The sequence below is a fragment of the Aulonocara stuartgranti genome (assembly GCF_965226115.1).
Source record: "Aulonocara stuartgranti genome assembly, chromosome: 18".
Taxonomy (NCBI): domain Eukaryota; kingdom Metazoa; phylum Chordata; class Actinopteri; order Cichliformes; family Cichlidae; genus Aulonocara; species Aulonocara stuartgranti.
Window position 1 is genome coordinate 35026111 of NC_138954.1, and position 16868 is coordinate 35042978.

General features: G+C 45.3%; 1 protein-coding gene across 4 annotated transcripts in view; it reads left to right on the plus strand.

Moving 5' to 3' along the window:
* The window catches only part of rnf31 (ring finger protein 31), a 58876-nt gene that overhangs the window by 32147 nt on the left and 9861 nt on the right, over positions 1-16868 (plus strand). For 3 of the 4 annotated variants that reach the window (XM_082514008.1, XM_082514007.1, XM_082514009.1), the window contains 7 exons: positions 2665-2871; positions 2969-3142; positions 6061-6159; positions 8658-8747; positions 11246-11360; positions 15479-15591; positions 16575-16685. In XM_082514008.1, coding sequence (XP_082370134.1) covers positions 2665-2871; positions 2969-3142; positions 6061-6159; positions 8658-8747; positions 11246-11360; positions 15479-15591; positions 16575-16685 — 909 coding nt within the window. The remainder of the gene's footprint in view (positions 1-2664; positions 2872-2968; positions 3143-6060; positions 6160-8657; positions 8748-11245; positions 11361-15478; positions 15592-16574; positions 16686-16868) is intronic. The other variant, XR_014272811.1, reaches the window with a different exon arrangement.

Genomic DNA, 16868 nt, shown 5'->3' on the forward strand with positions numbered 1-16868 from the left:
CCGAGGGACACGGTCGAATGCCTTCTCCAAGTCCACAAAACACATGTAGACTGGTTGGGCAAACTCCCATGCACCCTCAAGTATCCTCGAGAGGATAAAGAGCTGGTCCAGTGTTCCGCGACCAGGGCGAAAACCGCATTGTTCCTCCTGTATCCGAGGTTCGACTAGCGGACGAACTCTCCTTTCCAGCACCCTGGCATAGACTTTCCCAGGGAGGCTGAGGAGTGTGATCCCCCTGTAGTTGGAACACACCCTCCGGTCCCCCTTCTTAAAGATGGGGACCACCACCCCGGTCTGCCAGTCCACAGGTACTACCCCTGATCTCCACGCAACATTGCAGAGGCGTGTCAACCAGGACAGCCCTACAACGTCCAGAGCCTTCAGGAACTCGGGGCGGACCTCATCAACACCAGGGGCTCTGCCACCAAGGAGTTGTTTAACTGCCTCAGTGACCTCGCCCCCGGAAATTGGCGGGTCATTCCCCTCATCCCCAGACTCTGCTTCCTCTTCGGAAGACGTGTCAGTGGGATTAAGGAGGTCCTCGAAGTATTCCTTCCACTGCCTGACAATTTTCTCAGTCGACGTCAGCAGCGCTCCGCCAGCACTATACACAGTGCAGGTAGAGCACCGCTTTCCCCTCCTGAGACGTCTGACGGTTTGCCAGAATCTCTTCGAGGCAGTCCGAAAGTCTTTTTCCATGGCCTCTCCGAACTCCTCCCACACCCGAGTTTTTGCTTCAGCCACTGCCCGAGCCGCATTCCGCTTGGCCTGTCGATACCTGTCGGCTGCCTCCGGAGTCCCACAGGCTAACCAAGCCCGATAGGACTCCTTCTTCAGCCTGGTGGCTCCCTTCACCTCTGGTGTCCACCATTTGGTTCGGGGATTACCACCACGGCAGGCACCAACCACCTTGCGGCCGCAGCTCAATGCAGCAGCTTCGGCAATGGAGACGCTGAACATGGTCCATTCGGACTCAATGTCCCCAGTCTCCCTCGGAATGCTGTTGAAGCTCTGCCGGAGGTGTGCGTTGAAGATCTCGCGGACTGGGGCCTCTGCTAGACGTTCCCAGCACACCCTCACTACGCGTTTAGGTGCACCAGGTCTGTCCAGCGTCCTCCCCCGCCACCTGATCCAACTCACCACCAGGTGGTGATCAGTTGACAGCTCAGCCCCTCTCTTTACCCGAGTGTCCAGAACATATGGTCGCAGGTCTGGTGATACGATTACAAAATCGATCATCGACCTACGGCCTAGAGCGTCCTGGTGCCACGTGCACTTATGGACACTCTTATGTTCGAACAGGGTGTTCGTTATGGCCAAACTGTGATTAGCACAGAAGTCCAATAACAAAGCACCGCTCGGGTTCAGATCAGGGAGGCCGTTCCTCCCAATCACGCCCCTCCAGGTCTCGCTGTCGTTACCCACGTGAGCATTGAAGTCTCCCAGCAGGACAACAGAGTCTCCAGGTGGAGCACCCTCCATCCAGCACCCCCCCCCCCGCCCCCAGGGACTCTAAGAAGGCTGGGTACTCCGAACTCGGAGCATAAGCGCAGATGACAGTCAGGACCCGTTCCCCGACCCTAAGGTGCAGGGAACAAACCCTCTCGTCCACCGGGAAAAACCCCAACGTACCGGCAGCAAGCCGAGGAGATATTAGAATACCCACCCCAGCCCGCCGCCTCTCACCAGGGGCAACTCCAGACTGAGACAGAGTCCAGCCCCTCTCTAGGGGACTGGTTCCAGAGCCCAAGCCATGCGTAGAGGTGAGCCCGACTATATCTAGCCGGTACCTCTCAACCTCACGCACTAACTCAGGCTCCTTCCCCACCAGAGAGGTGACATTCCATGTCCCTATTGCCAGTCTTGGCAGCCGGGGGTCAGTCCGCCAGGGCCTCCGCTCCTGGCCGCCACCCGGCACACAATGCACCCGACCCCTATGGCGCGCCTCCTGCGGGTGGTGGGCCTGCGGGAGGATGGGCCCATGTCTCCTCTTCGGGCTGTGCCCGGCCGGGCCCCATGGACTAAGGCCCGGCCACCAGACGCTCGCCCTCGGGCACCCTCCCCGGGCCTGGCTCCAGGGCGGGGCCCCGGTAACCCTATCCCGGGCAGGTTAAACTGTTCCCTCGATATTCTTTTCATAAGGGTCTTCTGAATCGCTCTTTGTCTGGTCCCTCACCCAGGACCAATTTGCCATGGGAGACCCTACCAGGGGGCAAAAGCCCCCAGACAACATAGCCCCTGGGATCCCTGGGACACACAAACCCCTCCACCACGATAAGGTAGCGATTCAAGGAGGAGATCATTTTATTTTAAAATATAGAATTTTTTAAGACCATTGTTGGCTTTAATCTAGTTTAAACCAAACCACTCCACTGGATTTAGCTGGATCAGTCAGCTGAGACTGAAGAAGTCATTTGGATGAGTAACAAATTATTTCTCCCACTGAAAACGCTACGTCCAGATGAACAAAATCCACTTTTGGGGATTAGTTATTTAAGACTCCAGATTTAACAGGAAGCCAGTGAAGAGAAGCCTTCAGGCTTCTCTTCACAGAAATGAGGAGTGACTTGCAACTGTTACACAGTACTTTACAAAGACACCATGTTTGGCATTACTGGTAGAAAATGTGAAGTCTATTTTAACATGATTTTATTGTTTTTTCAGCGTGTATGTCGGTGGCTTCTAGCAGTCTACGATCTACCCAGCTGGGGTCGCTGTGAGCTGGCATTGTCGCTTCTTCTGGAGCACAGCGCCCCCTATTCCCTAGAAGATGTGGTGCAGGCAGTGCAAGAGTCCCACGACAGGGAATTTATCAAGCGAGTGCTCGCCAAAGAATGTCCCATCTGCCTCTCGGTTTTCCCTCACAGCAAAGTTAGGGTTACTTGACAGATGCTTTTGAGTCACTAAATAATTTTCTGAATGATTTCCATTTCTTGATTTTCTACTTCCTCCCACCTCCCCTTCTCAGATGCAGTCTCTCACGTCGTGTCAGTGCTCTGTGTGCTGTGGTTGTTTTCAGCAGCACTTTACCATCGCTGTAAGGGACAAACACATCAGAGACATGGTGTGTCCAGTCTGTTGGGAGCCTGACATCAATGACCCCGAACACCTCAACAGCTACTTCTCCACCCTGGACATCCAGGTAGGAAGCAAATAAACCGGGAAAGGAATGAGAATGTCTCTCCTCTCTCTGACTGCTACATTGTCATCTTGTCAACCACAACTATAAAGCCTGCCATCACTTACAGTTCAGTAAAACAATGAACTGCATTTTTTTGTTTTTTCTTTGCTCAGTTGTTGTTTCGCTGCAGAGCTTTTCTAAAATGGATTAAATGTCTTGATGTTATATTAATGAGCAGAACATTGGCTTCACTCTGTTAGCTGTTAGCTGAGCAGGGTACGATTTAGTGTCTCTACTTCTTTGAGTTTATTTCCAATCCAATATTTTGGACAATGTACAAAATATACAAGAGGTTAATGTACCAACATTCTTGTACACAAACGTTTGGTTGCCAGAAAATTCAGTTGACAAACAACATCTAACTTTGCTGTTTGGGTTGAAAATGAATTACAGGCTGCTGAGCAGCAGTTTCAAAATGCTGTTTCCTGCAAGTTTTGGAGGGACTGATTATGTTTTTTCTCCTGTTTAACAGTAAAACATATTTTCATTCCTTTCTCAGATTATTATTTATGTCATCGATTATAGTTCTGCCCATAAAATATCAAAAACCTGAACATGTACACGACATGTATCTTTAGTTATTGCAATATTGTTTTTCTAGGCTTACTAATTATACAGAACTTTAATTTTTATTCCGATTTTTTTACATTCATGAGAGTAATATTGTAAGAGAGGGGTAGTAATCACTTTCATTTTGGTCATATCATTATGTCCTAATGCAGTGCATGTCCAGGTCAGTCTGTGGAACACCTGTGTTAGAGTTAGTGCGTTACAATCAGTGTTGAGGTCTGGAATCTTTATATTTCTATTACTGGAGACAAAGGGTGAAATGAAGTATTAATATTATATTAATACCTGTGATTGTGACTGTCAGCACCAGTTTTTATTCACAGTGGTGTGAGAAGGTGTTTGCCTCATTCCTGAGGTCCTATTTTTTGTATGTTTGTCACACTGAAATATTTCAGATCATCATACAAATTTAAATATTAGACAAAGATGACACAAGTAAACACAAAATGAGGGTGTTAGTATTATTGTTATGATAATAATAATAATAATTATTATTATTGTGGCCCTGTGTGGAAAAAGTGATTAAAAATTAAAAGCACTTTAAGAAATCTCTTAAATAAGACTTAAACAGGACCAGACATCCTGCTGTGATCCAAGGAAATTCAGGAACAAATGAGAACATAAGTAATTGATATCTCTTGTATAAAAAACAAGTATAAAAACATAGAAATGGTGAAAACATGGAACAGTGGTGAACCTTTCCAGGAGTGGCCGGCTGACCAAAGTTACACCAGGACTGACTCAATAGGAACATAAAGGCTCGTCTCAGTTTTGCCAGAAAACATCTTGATGATTGATGAATATTCTCCGGACTGACAAGACAAAACTTTAACTTTTTGGAAAGTGTGATGTGCCATTTCATCTGGAGTGAAAGTAGCACAGCATTTCAGAAAAGGAACATTACACCAACAGTAAAATATGGTGGTGGTAGTGTGATGGTCTGGGGCTGCCTCAGGACCTGAAGACTTGTTGTGGTAAATGGAACCATGAACTCTGCTGTCTACCAAAACATCCTGGAGGAAAATGTCCAGCCATCTGTTCATGACCTCAAGCTGAAGTGCACTTCTGTTCTGCAGCAGGACAATGATCCGAAACACACCAGCAAGTCCACCTCAGAGTCGCTGAAGAAAAACAAAATGAAGACTTTGGAGTCACTGTTCTGATCTGAACATGATTGCGATGCCATGGCACGACCTTAAAAAGGTTCAATCTCAAAAACCTTCCAGTTTGGCTGAATTACAACAATTTTGCAAAGACAAGTGGGCCGAAATTCCTCCACAGCGCTGTTAACGACTCATGCCAGTTATGTTATGTGTGGCTGTGTTCAGACAGGAATAGGACCCAAGGTGCAGACTCCGGAGACAGTCGTGAACTCAAAACAGCTTTAATGTAAAACTCAAAATATAACATAACTGGAAAAAATCAAACTAAACTTAAACCAGAGGACTGACAGAACACACAGCAAAATAAACGGTAAATCGCGACACAGACACCGAGAAACACAGGGCTTAAATACACAGAGGGAGCAATCTGGGAATGAATAACAGGAGGGAAACACAGCTGGGGCAAATCAGGCCTAACGAGACAAGGGGAAGCAAAACCAGATACATTAACCTCAGACAAGGACCTTCAAAATAAAACAGGAAACATGACACAAACTGAACTAAAGACACAGACTCGCACGCACTGCAACAGAGGGAACAGAGACGTGGGACCAGGGCAGACACAGACACTGACTGGACACGGGGATATAGCAACTAAGGATACACAGAGACGCCAACTAGACAAGGGGATACAGCTGACAGGGGAGACAGAGCAACTAGAGAAGACAGACATAAACCATAAGACAGAACTCAAAGAAAGCAAGACTAGAAATAATAAATAATATAATAAACTCAAAAACCCTGGGACAACGACCCAGGCATCCTAACAACTTATTTGAAACTCCTGATTGCAGTTTTTGCCTCAACCAGTTATTAGGGGGCAAGAGTTTTTTCACCCACCGCCGTATGTCTGGATTTTTTTCCTCTTAATAAGAAACACGTCACTTAGAAACGGCATTTTGTCTTTACTTGTGTTATTTTATTAAAGGTGTTCATATTTAAGAGTGACAAACATACAACGCATTGTTTGCAGTATGAGTAAAACCTGGGAAAGAGTGACCGACACCATACTTGGTGAAGATCTTCCAGAGATCTTCTACTCTGTACAAATATTTTTACAGGAAGAACAGGACTAGTCGTGACAGGTAAATCAGTCTTTACATGTACATTCTGTGAAGTTAACGTTCTAAAACTTGGTCTTCACAGCTGCGAGAGTGTCTAGAGCCAGAAGTCTACGAGCTTTTTCACAAGAAGCTGACAGAGCAGGCTTTAATCAAGGACCCCAAATTTCTCTGGTGCTGTCACGTGAGTACAGGATCAATATTTGCAACAAAATCTCAATGAACAAATTACTTAATGTAATTACTTAATTTCTATTTAAAAGTGATGCAAGTTTGAGTACACGTTTTTGGATTATTGATGCTTCACATGTGTTAAAGATTCAATTTTCTTTATATGAAACAATAGTGCAGTAAGTAGTTTTGCAAACTTTGAAATTGAATTGGTGACCAGTGAAGAGCTCACTTTTCCCAGATGGAAGCTATAGTCTTTAAGTCTGACGTCATTAGCCGTGCCTGGGCCCAAACTCTGCTGCAGGTTCATAGGTCAAATGATCACTGCGGCATCACTGAGAGTTGAAAAATTGTCTAAATTCTTCCATCTGTAATAAAATGATCAGCGTTCTGCTCTACCAGGTGTAACAATTGAGTTTAACATCCAGGCATCCATGAAAACGGAATTTATGACATTTGACAGAGTTAGAAGTTAGCAGGAAGTTAGCTCGCTAGCTTCCATCTAAATACAATATAGCATGTCCTGACTGAGGGAGTTCAGAAACAAATTCAAACGTACAGCTCTGTTATCACTTCCAACATAAATGAAGACATTAAACTAAACAGCAGTGACGTTTGTAGGGTTACTGAAGTTTGGCTAGCTGGTACATGATGATGTGCTACGTGATCACTAGCGACACAGCTATTTTAGCATGACATAAACACAGTGAAGCTGGAGGATGAACACTAACTTCAGAGTCCGTGACACAGATGCAAAACAGACTATATGTAACTCCAGTGCTGGGAAAAATATTTACCTCTTCCCCAATTTCTGTACTAGACATGACAGGGTTAAAAATGAGAAGGAAAGCAGGTAAGAAACAAAGTCACTGATGTCTGTCAGTCTGGAACAGGGTACAGAACCATTTCAGAGGCACTGGGACTCCAGTAAACCATAATGAGAGCCAATGGACTATGTGCACGTTAGCATATGCTACTTCCGGTGCGGAAACTCCTGTGGGGAGCTTTGTTTCCGGTGTCCTATTCGCGCCTGGTTTACGGTCCAAAACAAGTTTAGCAAATGAATGAATCAAGCGGCGATTTACATTTCTATAGATGTCTCGGGCATTTACCCAATATATCTGTAAATGATGTTCATCGACTTGTTGATATTTTTTCCCCGCGCCTCAGAGCAAAAGAGAAAAGGGATTCAAATGTTATATTTCTCAGCTGTCCCTCGTTTATCGCGGGTGTTATGTTCTAAAAATAACCAGGATAGGTGAAATCAAGTAGCCGATTTTATTTTTTGACGGTGCAAAACGTTTGGTGGACATCGTGGACATACAGTACTGCACTTCAGAGTCACACTGCTAGCGATCGATGCAGCGATTCTGTACTGTACAGGAGAGACGTCACGGAGGAGATCGTCTGCAGCGATCAGGACGCAGGACACAATGTGACGTAAAAAAAAACGTGCAAACTTGCACTAAAAAATCTGCGAAACAGCGAGGTGAAAGGTGAACCGCGTTATAGCGAGGGACCACTGTAATTTTGAAGGCAAGTCACAACATACCCTTCGTACATACTAATGTATAGAAACCTTTACCAGCAGTCATTCATTTTTTTGTGTGGCTTTTTTCACGGTTTGTTAATATGCTGTGTAGGTGTGTACTTGACTAGCTGATCTCGACATTATGGGGGAAACATCTGGTTTGACTATTCTTCACCTGTAGTTTGAATGCTGAACATTTGCCTGTTTAAATCATGAGACCAGTCACTATACAGAGATGTGCTTCTGAATGTGGACGATGTGTCTTCTGCTGCAGTGATGCAGTTCTGCTTGTGTTGAGTGATGTAAACAACTGATCGATCTAAACGCTTTAAACATCAAAACTGATCATTAGATTTTGTATAACACAACAGCGGTGAGTGTTCCCACCTCTGCTCTTTGTAACTTAACGCAATCTTTCCGTTTTCGAGTTTTGGACATGGTTTTGGAGGATATCTTCGCAGTAGCGATTGACCGCAAAGTAAAGCTACCGGAAATATACAACCCCACATCCGGTCTCAAACCAGGAAGTTAGCATTTTCTCGTGCACAGGGTCAGTATCTACAAATGAAGAAAAATGTTCCTATTTGGCATAACCTTTAAAAATGCTCACACACCCCAATGTGGCTGAATTAAAACAATTCTGCAAAGAGTGGGACAAAATTCTTCCTCAACAATATGACTGACTCATTGCCAGTTATTAGTTCAGCAATTTATTTTGAAAAGGCTGTAATGAATGAATTAATCTTACCCTGTGTTCTTGCTTGCAGAGTGCTTGGTAACTACATGAGAGTCTGTGCACTCTGTGTCATGGAGCTTTCAAGATCCATTGAAATGATTTAATTAAAAACACCTTTTTACTTAAACAACTCAACCGAATACAAGAAGTCATTTTCATGGACTATGATTGCGTTATAGTGTTATTGTACAATGAAATTTCTATCTTGTCCTCTCCTTTCCCTTCTCGTGTTTGTTCTCCTCAGTGCTCATATGGATTCATCTATGATGGAGACCAGTTGAAGGTCACCTGTTTTCAATGTCGAAACAGTTTCTGTGCTCACTGTAAAAAGCCTGTAAGTTTCTCTTTGTGTATTCTTGTTTTCTTACCACTTTATGTTTGGTTTCACTTTTTCTGCAGAGCTGCAGTCTTATCCATTTGTTAAGCCATAAAAATATGATATTCCAAGCACATCTGCTCTTCACAACTCTTTTAAGAACCTTAACATTAAAGTTATGTCCTAAATAGTCCAAAAATACGAAACTGAAGGAATCATTACATTTCCCCCTCATAGTGGGGAAAACATAATAACAGTGTGCGATATGGGGGGGGGCTGGTATGAATAAAGAAAGAAAAAAGAATGCTTGGGCCTTGCTAGCATAATGGACGGGTTTTGACGGGGATGAAGCATCATCAAATTTGCTTCCAAGCCAAAGACTATAAAATATGATAAAGCATATCTCGCCTTTGGCTTCACCTGCACAGCGGTGGGTGATGAGGAGAGGCAGCAGTGTGTCGTCTGTCTTAAAGTGCAAGCTTGTGACAGTTTAAAGCTGTCACAGGCCACCGGGGCAGACCGTGTGGAGTGAGTGGAGGACCCAAGAGCAAACAGAGGTGAGGACACAAAAACCGGACTTAACAGAAGGCGAGCCTTTATTTAGGGCCGAAAACTTAAGGAACAAGGCAGCAAAGCAACTGAGGGAAAACCTGAACATAGACTGGGAAAACTATGGCTAAACAAAGTACAAACTAGGACTAGTTAAGGCTGGGAAACTATGACAAGGGGTAGGGGAGATAACACAGACGACGCGACACAGACTGTAAGAAACACAGAGACTAAATACACATGAGGGATGATCAGGGGAAGTGGCCACACATGGGAACGCAGCTGACACACATGAACTTAACGACAGGACAGGAGGAGTGAGCTGAATACACAGACAGTGAATGCAGGCCTTCAAAGTAAAACAGGAAACATGAGACATGAACCGGGGAGACGTAGTACAGGGGGAGGTGACATAACTGACAGCATGAACTTGACAGTACAAGACACACAGACATAAACACACGAAGGGCAAGGGAGATGTAATGCAAGGGTGACATAATTACAAAAAGGGCTGGACTACCTTAAAGAACCTAAGCAAACAATAAACATCAAAATAGGTTAAGCATAACACACTGGGTCACACGACCCAGGACCATGACAAAAGCCTAACAAGCTAAGATGCCACTTGGAGACAAAACATCCAGAGCACAAAGACAAGTCAGCTGACCTTTTCAGACAAAAACTGCTCAACAGTGTCTCTTTACTAAAGCTGCATCTGTGCTGGCAATGCTCAGCTCAGCTCCTATAAAGTTGCCTACCGAGCACCGTGTGAAAAACCGCACACAGTTACGGAGGAATTAATACTGTTTGCTGATAACGTATGTCAGATTCATTGATGAAGATGCTGAGGGAGGAATTGCTTTTCTGCAAACAAGTTCCTGCCAGAGCCAGCGCAGAGAAACTGTTCAAAAACATCGAGGACTGTGTGGGGATCTGCACAGACGGCTGTGGCTGGGAAGCCAGGAGGGCTGCAAGTGTTAATCGAACACGTCTCCCCCAATGTGCAGCGGACGCACTGTAAGATACACCGCGAAGCACTAGTGTCTAAACAGCTGAGTCCTGAGCTGAATGACATAATGAGTGATGTCGTCGCCACAGTCAACTGCATCAAAACACGACCTGTGAAAGCCTGGATTTTCTCCTCACTGTGTGAAGAAACGGGCTCCGGCCACAGCTCTGCATCACAGTGAGTTCCACCTGCTGTTACGTGGGACGGTGCCGTCCACGCTCTTTGAACTTCGAGAGGAGGTCTGCATGTTTTTGAATGAAGAGGGCAGTGATCTTACCAACAGATTTAACTGTAACAACGTTTTCATGAAACGGGCATACCTCAGTGACATGTTCCTGAAACTCAATGAACTGAATGTGCAGATGCAGGGCACAAACGCTCAGCTCCCACATCTGGCAGATAAACTCACATCACTTGTCAGAAAACTTGAGATGTGGCAGCAGCGAGTGAAAGATGGAAATGTGGACTCATCTGAGAATTTGAAATCATTTACTGAGACAACAAGCTGCAGAGTGATCTCATGCACGACGTCTGATTCAAAGACCCTGGCTGTACCACTATACTTACTCCCCCCCTTCCTTCTTTCACCTAATGGTATGATCCCAGTCTGTCTAGGAATGTAATGGGCAGCACGGTGTGCCCATCAAAATAAAGTCTCACCCCTGCCTCCAGGCTGTTAATAAGTGACACGTGGTGGGATGTATATATAATTATATTATGGGCTAGATGGGGCTCATAAGTTTGACACCCCTGGGCTAATATTTTATTTTGTGAAGTAGTCCTCGTAGACTTGTGCTTGTGTGCAATCCAAGCCTTTATAAATATTATAAATGTTTCTAATTTAAAAGAAAATGAAATATTATGTGATTATAAATATCTTTCTATGTAACTGTTACAATAGTAATTCATTTTTATATGCTCTGTTCTGTACTCATTGGTAAACATTGTTTGTGTGCAGTGGGAGTCTCAGCATGCTGGTCTGTCCTGTGAACAGTTCCAGTCCTGGAAAAGAGAGAATGATCCAGAATATCAGAGACAGGGCCTGGCTGGATACCTCAGAGACAACGGCATCAGTAAGTACACACATATGAACACACACAAACTCTGATTAGTTGTGTAAACGTAACCCATGGAGTCCTCTTCACTAAAGTCCTGTGATGCATGGGCAGCCAAGTTTGTGAATGTGATAACTTGAAAATGAGGCAAGACAATCCTGGTTACCTCAACCTTAAGGTTAAGGGCAGAGGTCAAGTTTTCTAAAAATTTGCTGCTGGTTCACCTGACACGACACAACACGGGGGCGGTCAGCTTGTTGCGTTTGTGTTTCCAGTTATTTCAGCTGTCACTTCCAGTCCTCTGACTGGACTGTCCTTAACCTCTTAAGCATACATGCCTAACCCTAAATGCGATCTCCTCGCTTTTGCCCCCGTATCTGGGGGTGTTGGTACTTAAGAGGTCAAGATTAGGGGTGCAACGATACTCGTATCGATATTGAACTGTTCGATGCAGTGCTTTCGGTTCGGTACGCATATGTATCGAACAATACAAAATGTTTAATTTATTTTATCAACTTTTCTTCTGACGATGCTGTCTGTGTTGAGAGCTCAGTGGATCTGCGTTCGACTTATCCGCCTAGGCTGCACTGTCGAGCGCAGATCCACTGAGCACAGCGCAAGCTAGCAAGACAGAAGCTAAGCTCGTAGCAACATAGCAAACTGAACCTCCCCCACCCTCATTCAGATCTGGCGTTTGGAACTAATTTGGTCTTCATGTGAAGCATGACCCTGAAGGTCAAAAGTAAAACAGTATGTTGGATGTGCCATGCAATGCTCAATTACATTGGTGGGAACTAGTGCGTTAGCGCAGTTAGCTCGTTAACGTGTTGGCCGTCCAGCCCCACGCACGGGGCGATCCGCGGTAGCTCGTTAACGGAGATTTGCCGTGTTGTGGCGTTAACGTCATTTCAGATTAACGCTGACAGCACTAGTGGGAACACGACGAATATGACTGCACATTTACTCCGACATCACCCTAGTGCAAAGACAAGTGGAAGCAGACAAAAACAACAAGCACGCATGCTACAAACTTTACCCGAGTCATTTAGACAGCCGTTAGCACAGGATTCTCCTTATGGGGACCTGATATGTTTAATATGCTGCTGAGAATATAGCCCAGAAGAAGTGTATAGTACAGCTTTTATTTTGGAAAGAGCCATTTCTCTGTAATAAACTCTCTTTTCCAAAGATGAGTGATTTCTCGATCTTAGATTTATTTTTTTTATTACTTTGTTGTTTCAGCAACATTAAATTTAAAAACTGTACTTTTGAGTTAAAATATATATTTATAATTATAATAAATTACAAATTAAAAAGGCATGAACATTTTTTTTTTGTATTGAAAAAAATATCGAACCATGACACCAAAGTATCGAACCGAACCGAACCGTGAAGTTTGTGTATCGTTGCACCCCTAGTTAAGATATGTAGTATGCTGGGACCACTGCATACTACATATCTTAAGGAAAGGGGAGGCATAATTAACCAACTGGCCAGAGCTGAGGCAGTCGAGGTGGTAGTGGCATCTGACAAGGATGACTCCTCGTGGCATGTCTCAGTGGGGCCCCAGGGCAAACTCAGGACACAATGGAGAGATTATATCTCTCGGGTGGCCTGGGAACACTTTGGATGGATGGGAGCTACATTACCCAGCCTCCCACCCCTGAACCCACTGAACTAAGCCAGAAATCATAGCCCCCACCTCCCAAGATTCAGGCATGAGCTAACAGCAGGTTTGACTCCATGCTTTTTGCCCTTGTACCTAATTTCAACGGGCACTATGGCTGCACACACGGGATCTAAACCCACTCTTTCTCCAACAACGCCCAGAGTCAAACCAGAGTTTGGTAGACCAAGGTCTGCATGCAGCCTGAGTCCACCATAGCCTGGTGTACAGCCCTTTGGTGCCTTACTGGAACGTTGTACGTCACTCCCAGGCCAGGGGAAGGTGCTGGGAGGCCAGTGACACGGAAAACCTGTCCCACCTCCATCAGTGGGCGCTCCGTGTGGATGCCCGCACCAGCACTCCTGCCCTGTCGTCTGTGTGACTTCCTGTGAGATGGGTCCAGTGCCTGTAGCTCCCAGGACCTGCAGAGGGGAAGCAGAGGAGAACAGGTCAGTAGGGAGTTTCTGTGGGGCGCAACAGTCGGTGGTGCTGGAGGAGAGCCGAGGATTCTTCTCCTCGGGGCTGGCACAGGCAGATTCCCCACCGACGACTGTATCCACCCAGGGTCCTCCATCCACCGTAGTAGTTGGTTGTCCACCAAAGTCACTGCTGCATCAAGGCTCCCTGGCCGATGGCCGAGGACCCATTCTGCTGTCTTCTCAATGAGTTGGTACTTGACGACAAACTCCAGCAGCCACCTTTTCCTCCTTCCCAGGGTTTGACTGCAGCTACCTGGCTGCCATGACACGGAGCCTCCAAGCGTAGGCAAACGTGTGATCCTTTGCCTCCATCTGACAGCCCTTGAACCGGCGGCGGTGATCTTGTGGAGCAGATGTTCCCAAACTCTCCCCACGAGGGCAACAGCAGGCTCAGCATTGCTGTCTGGGCCTCCCCAGAGGGCAGGGGAGAGACCCGCAGCCCTGACTCTGCCCTCAGTCACTGCCATGGCTCTACGTAGCTTTGACACACCTCACAGCGATGCCTGGACTGGCTGCACATGCTGTGGGTCCAACATCTCTCATCATGTAGTTGATAGCGCCACTATGGCAAGCTTTGTGCTGCTGGTTAACACAACACAACACAGGGGTGGTCACAAACACTTCTTTTGCTGTATCTTTTGTGTTTCCGGGCTGGCTGCAGTGCAGCCACAAACGAAACCCTGCTACCACACTCAGCTCAAGTCTTTCAAATTGATGCCATGTGTGAACTTCAGTGTTTAGTCCTGGCTTCTGCCAGTAATTTTTCTGATAAAAGTGGAAAACAAGAGCAAACTTTAACGTTTTATCATTAAAGCATCATAACTACTATATGATGACATGAGCCTGTCACGGTGGCGCATCATTGTGATGTCATAGGATGTTGTATTGAAAAAATAAAATGCAGTTTCATATGATATTCATTTGTTTTCACTCATCGTGAAGTTTGTTTCATCCATGGCCAAAAAAACCCACCATGAGAAGCTTTCTGTGGGACGTACAAATCTGAAACCAAACACTTACAGAGCTGAGCATATCTCTGTCTTAGCATTATGGTAAATGGTAAATGGCCTGTATTTATATAGCGCTTTACTAGTCCCTAAGGACCCCAAAGCGCTTTACATATCCAGTCATCCATCCATTCACGCACACATTCACACACTGGTGATGGCAGCTACATTGTAGCCACAGCCACCCTGGGGCGCACTGACAGAGGCGAGGCTGCCGGACACTGGCGCCACCGGGCCCTCTGACCACCACCAGTAGGCAACGGGTGAAGTGTCTTGCCCAAGGACACAACGACCGAGACTGTCCAAGCCGGGGCTCGAACCAGCAACCTTCCGATTACAAGGCGAACTCCCAGCTCTTGAGCCACGATCGCCCCATGAACAGCCCATAATGCACTCTGTGTTGTGTTGCTGCTCTGCAAACTATGTCTCATGATGTCTATGTATGTTTCAGACAGGTCTGTGGTGTAAGTACACAAACATGCACATTTATGCATGCGTTGTTATCCTCCTGTCCATGCTGTGTAACCGAGTAAGGTTACAGTATATGAACAAAGGTATTGGGCCGCACCTCTGTTTGAATTCAGGTGTGCTCAGTCTGTTGCCACAGGTATATGACACCTAGACATGCAGTTTGCCTTTGTGTTATTCTAAAGAGCTCCCTGAATTTGAGTGTGATGCTGTAACATGATGCCACTGCTGAAACAAGTCAGCTGGTGAAAGTCTTCCCTCCTGAATATTCCACAATCAGCTTTAAGTGCTATTATTACAAAATGAAAGCGTTTAGGAGCCAAAGCAGCTCAGCCATATAAACTTACAGAGCAAGGTCATCGAGTGCTGAGATCCATGACATTAACTGTGTAACAAGTATATATAAGTAAAGTTAACTCATTTATGTCAGGAAAGGTGTTGAAAGTACGTCAGACTAAAATGGTTTTCTTGAATGTAATGCTACCTGTGTGTCCTCTCCTTCCTCCCTCCTTCTAGCTTGTCCTAACTGTCGCTTTCAGTATGCGCTGTCTAAAGGAGGCTGCATGCATTTCTGCTGCTCACAGTGTCGTTACCAGTTCTGCAGTGGCTGCAACAACCCTTTCCACACTGTAAGTCTGTCACATACAGTCCTCTTCATGGTGTCATTTTCCAAGGAGTCATTTGAGCCATGTGATACTCTACCTAGGATACATGTGTGACAGAGAGGTGTGGAGTAGTCATCTACTAATGCTCAGGCTGGTGGTTTAGTCCCTGGCTGCAACAGTCTGCATGCAAGTGCCCTTCTGCAAGGTACTAACCCCGCTGCTCTCCGATGTACACATTAGAGTGTAAGTGGGTGAATTAGGCCAGTTCTATAGAGCACTTTGAGTCCTCAGGTGAAGTAGAAAAAGAACCAGTCCACATCTGATTATTTCACACAGACTGTGGGTAGTGAAAACACGTGTACAACTTTGGCAATTTTCTCTTAGATTTATTTTTTATCCCTAAAAAAGGAGAGCAGCATGTGATCATTAAAACACTGTTTTTGATTTGTTTTGTGTGAAATCTTGAGTCACTGAAACAAAAGTAAGCACTTCATAACGCTGCAGACGAGGCACTGATCCTCATGTTTGATCTGGGCCACAGCATTTCTTGTTCTGAAGGTGCAACCTTTGACCTCAGCAGCTTTGGAAAAGGCTCTCCGACATAAATTCACTGATGACACGAATGCAGCACACAGATTTGTTTTCTTGTTTTTGGCTGTTTCACATGAGACATTCAAAACAGCTGTTGGCAGCTGCGGTGTTTGTTCAATTCATTGGTGTTTGGTGCAAAAGTTCATCAACATCTTTCCAGTAAACAGAAACCAGCATTGATGCATTCATTACAATTTAGTTTTGCGTGTATTTCATCTGGGAAAGTGGACGAAATGATGACACGTGTGAAGTTCAGTTGCACATTTTTATGTCCTGTCTTTTAAAAACACTATTAGTGTTTAGTGAAGGGTCACAGTTTCCTTTTGTTTTTTAATTTTTATTAATTTCAGTGTTACGTGAGCAGACTGAGGGGAAAAATAAAAATGGCTGTCGTTTTCTCTTTTGTTTCCCATCAGACCTGTGCAGTGGACCAGTGCACGGTGTCTGGACTGCATGCCCATCATCCTAGAGACTGTCTCTTCTATCTGAGAGACTGGGAACCATCCAGGCTGCAGGCTTTGCTCCAGGTAAACACACATACATGTAACTGTGGAATGACACACAAGGATGGGAAGAGAAGAGGGAAACAAGAGACAAGGATACACAAACACACATAAACACAGACACAGAGAGGACACAGAGGACAAAGACACAAGGGGAGCCTAAATGTGCAAAAAGCTAACATAGAATAAACTCAGGACTACAAAATG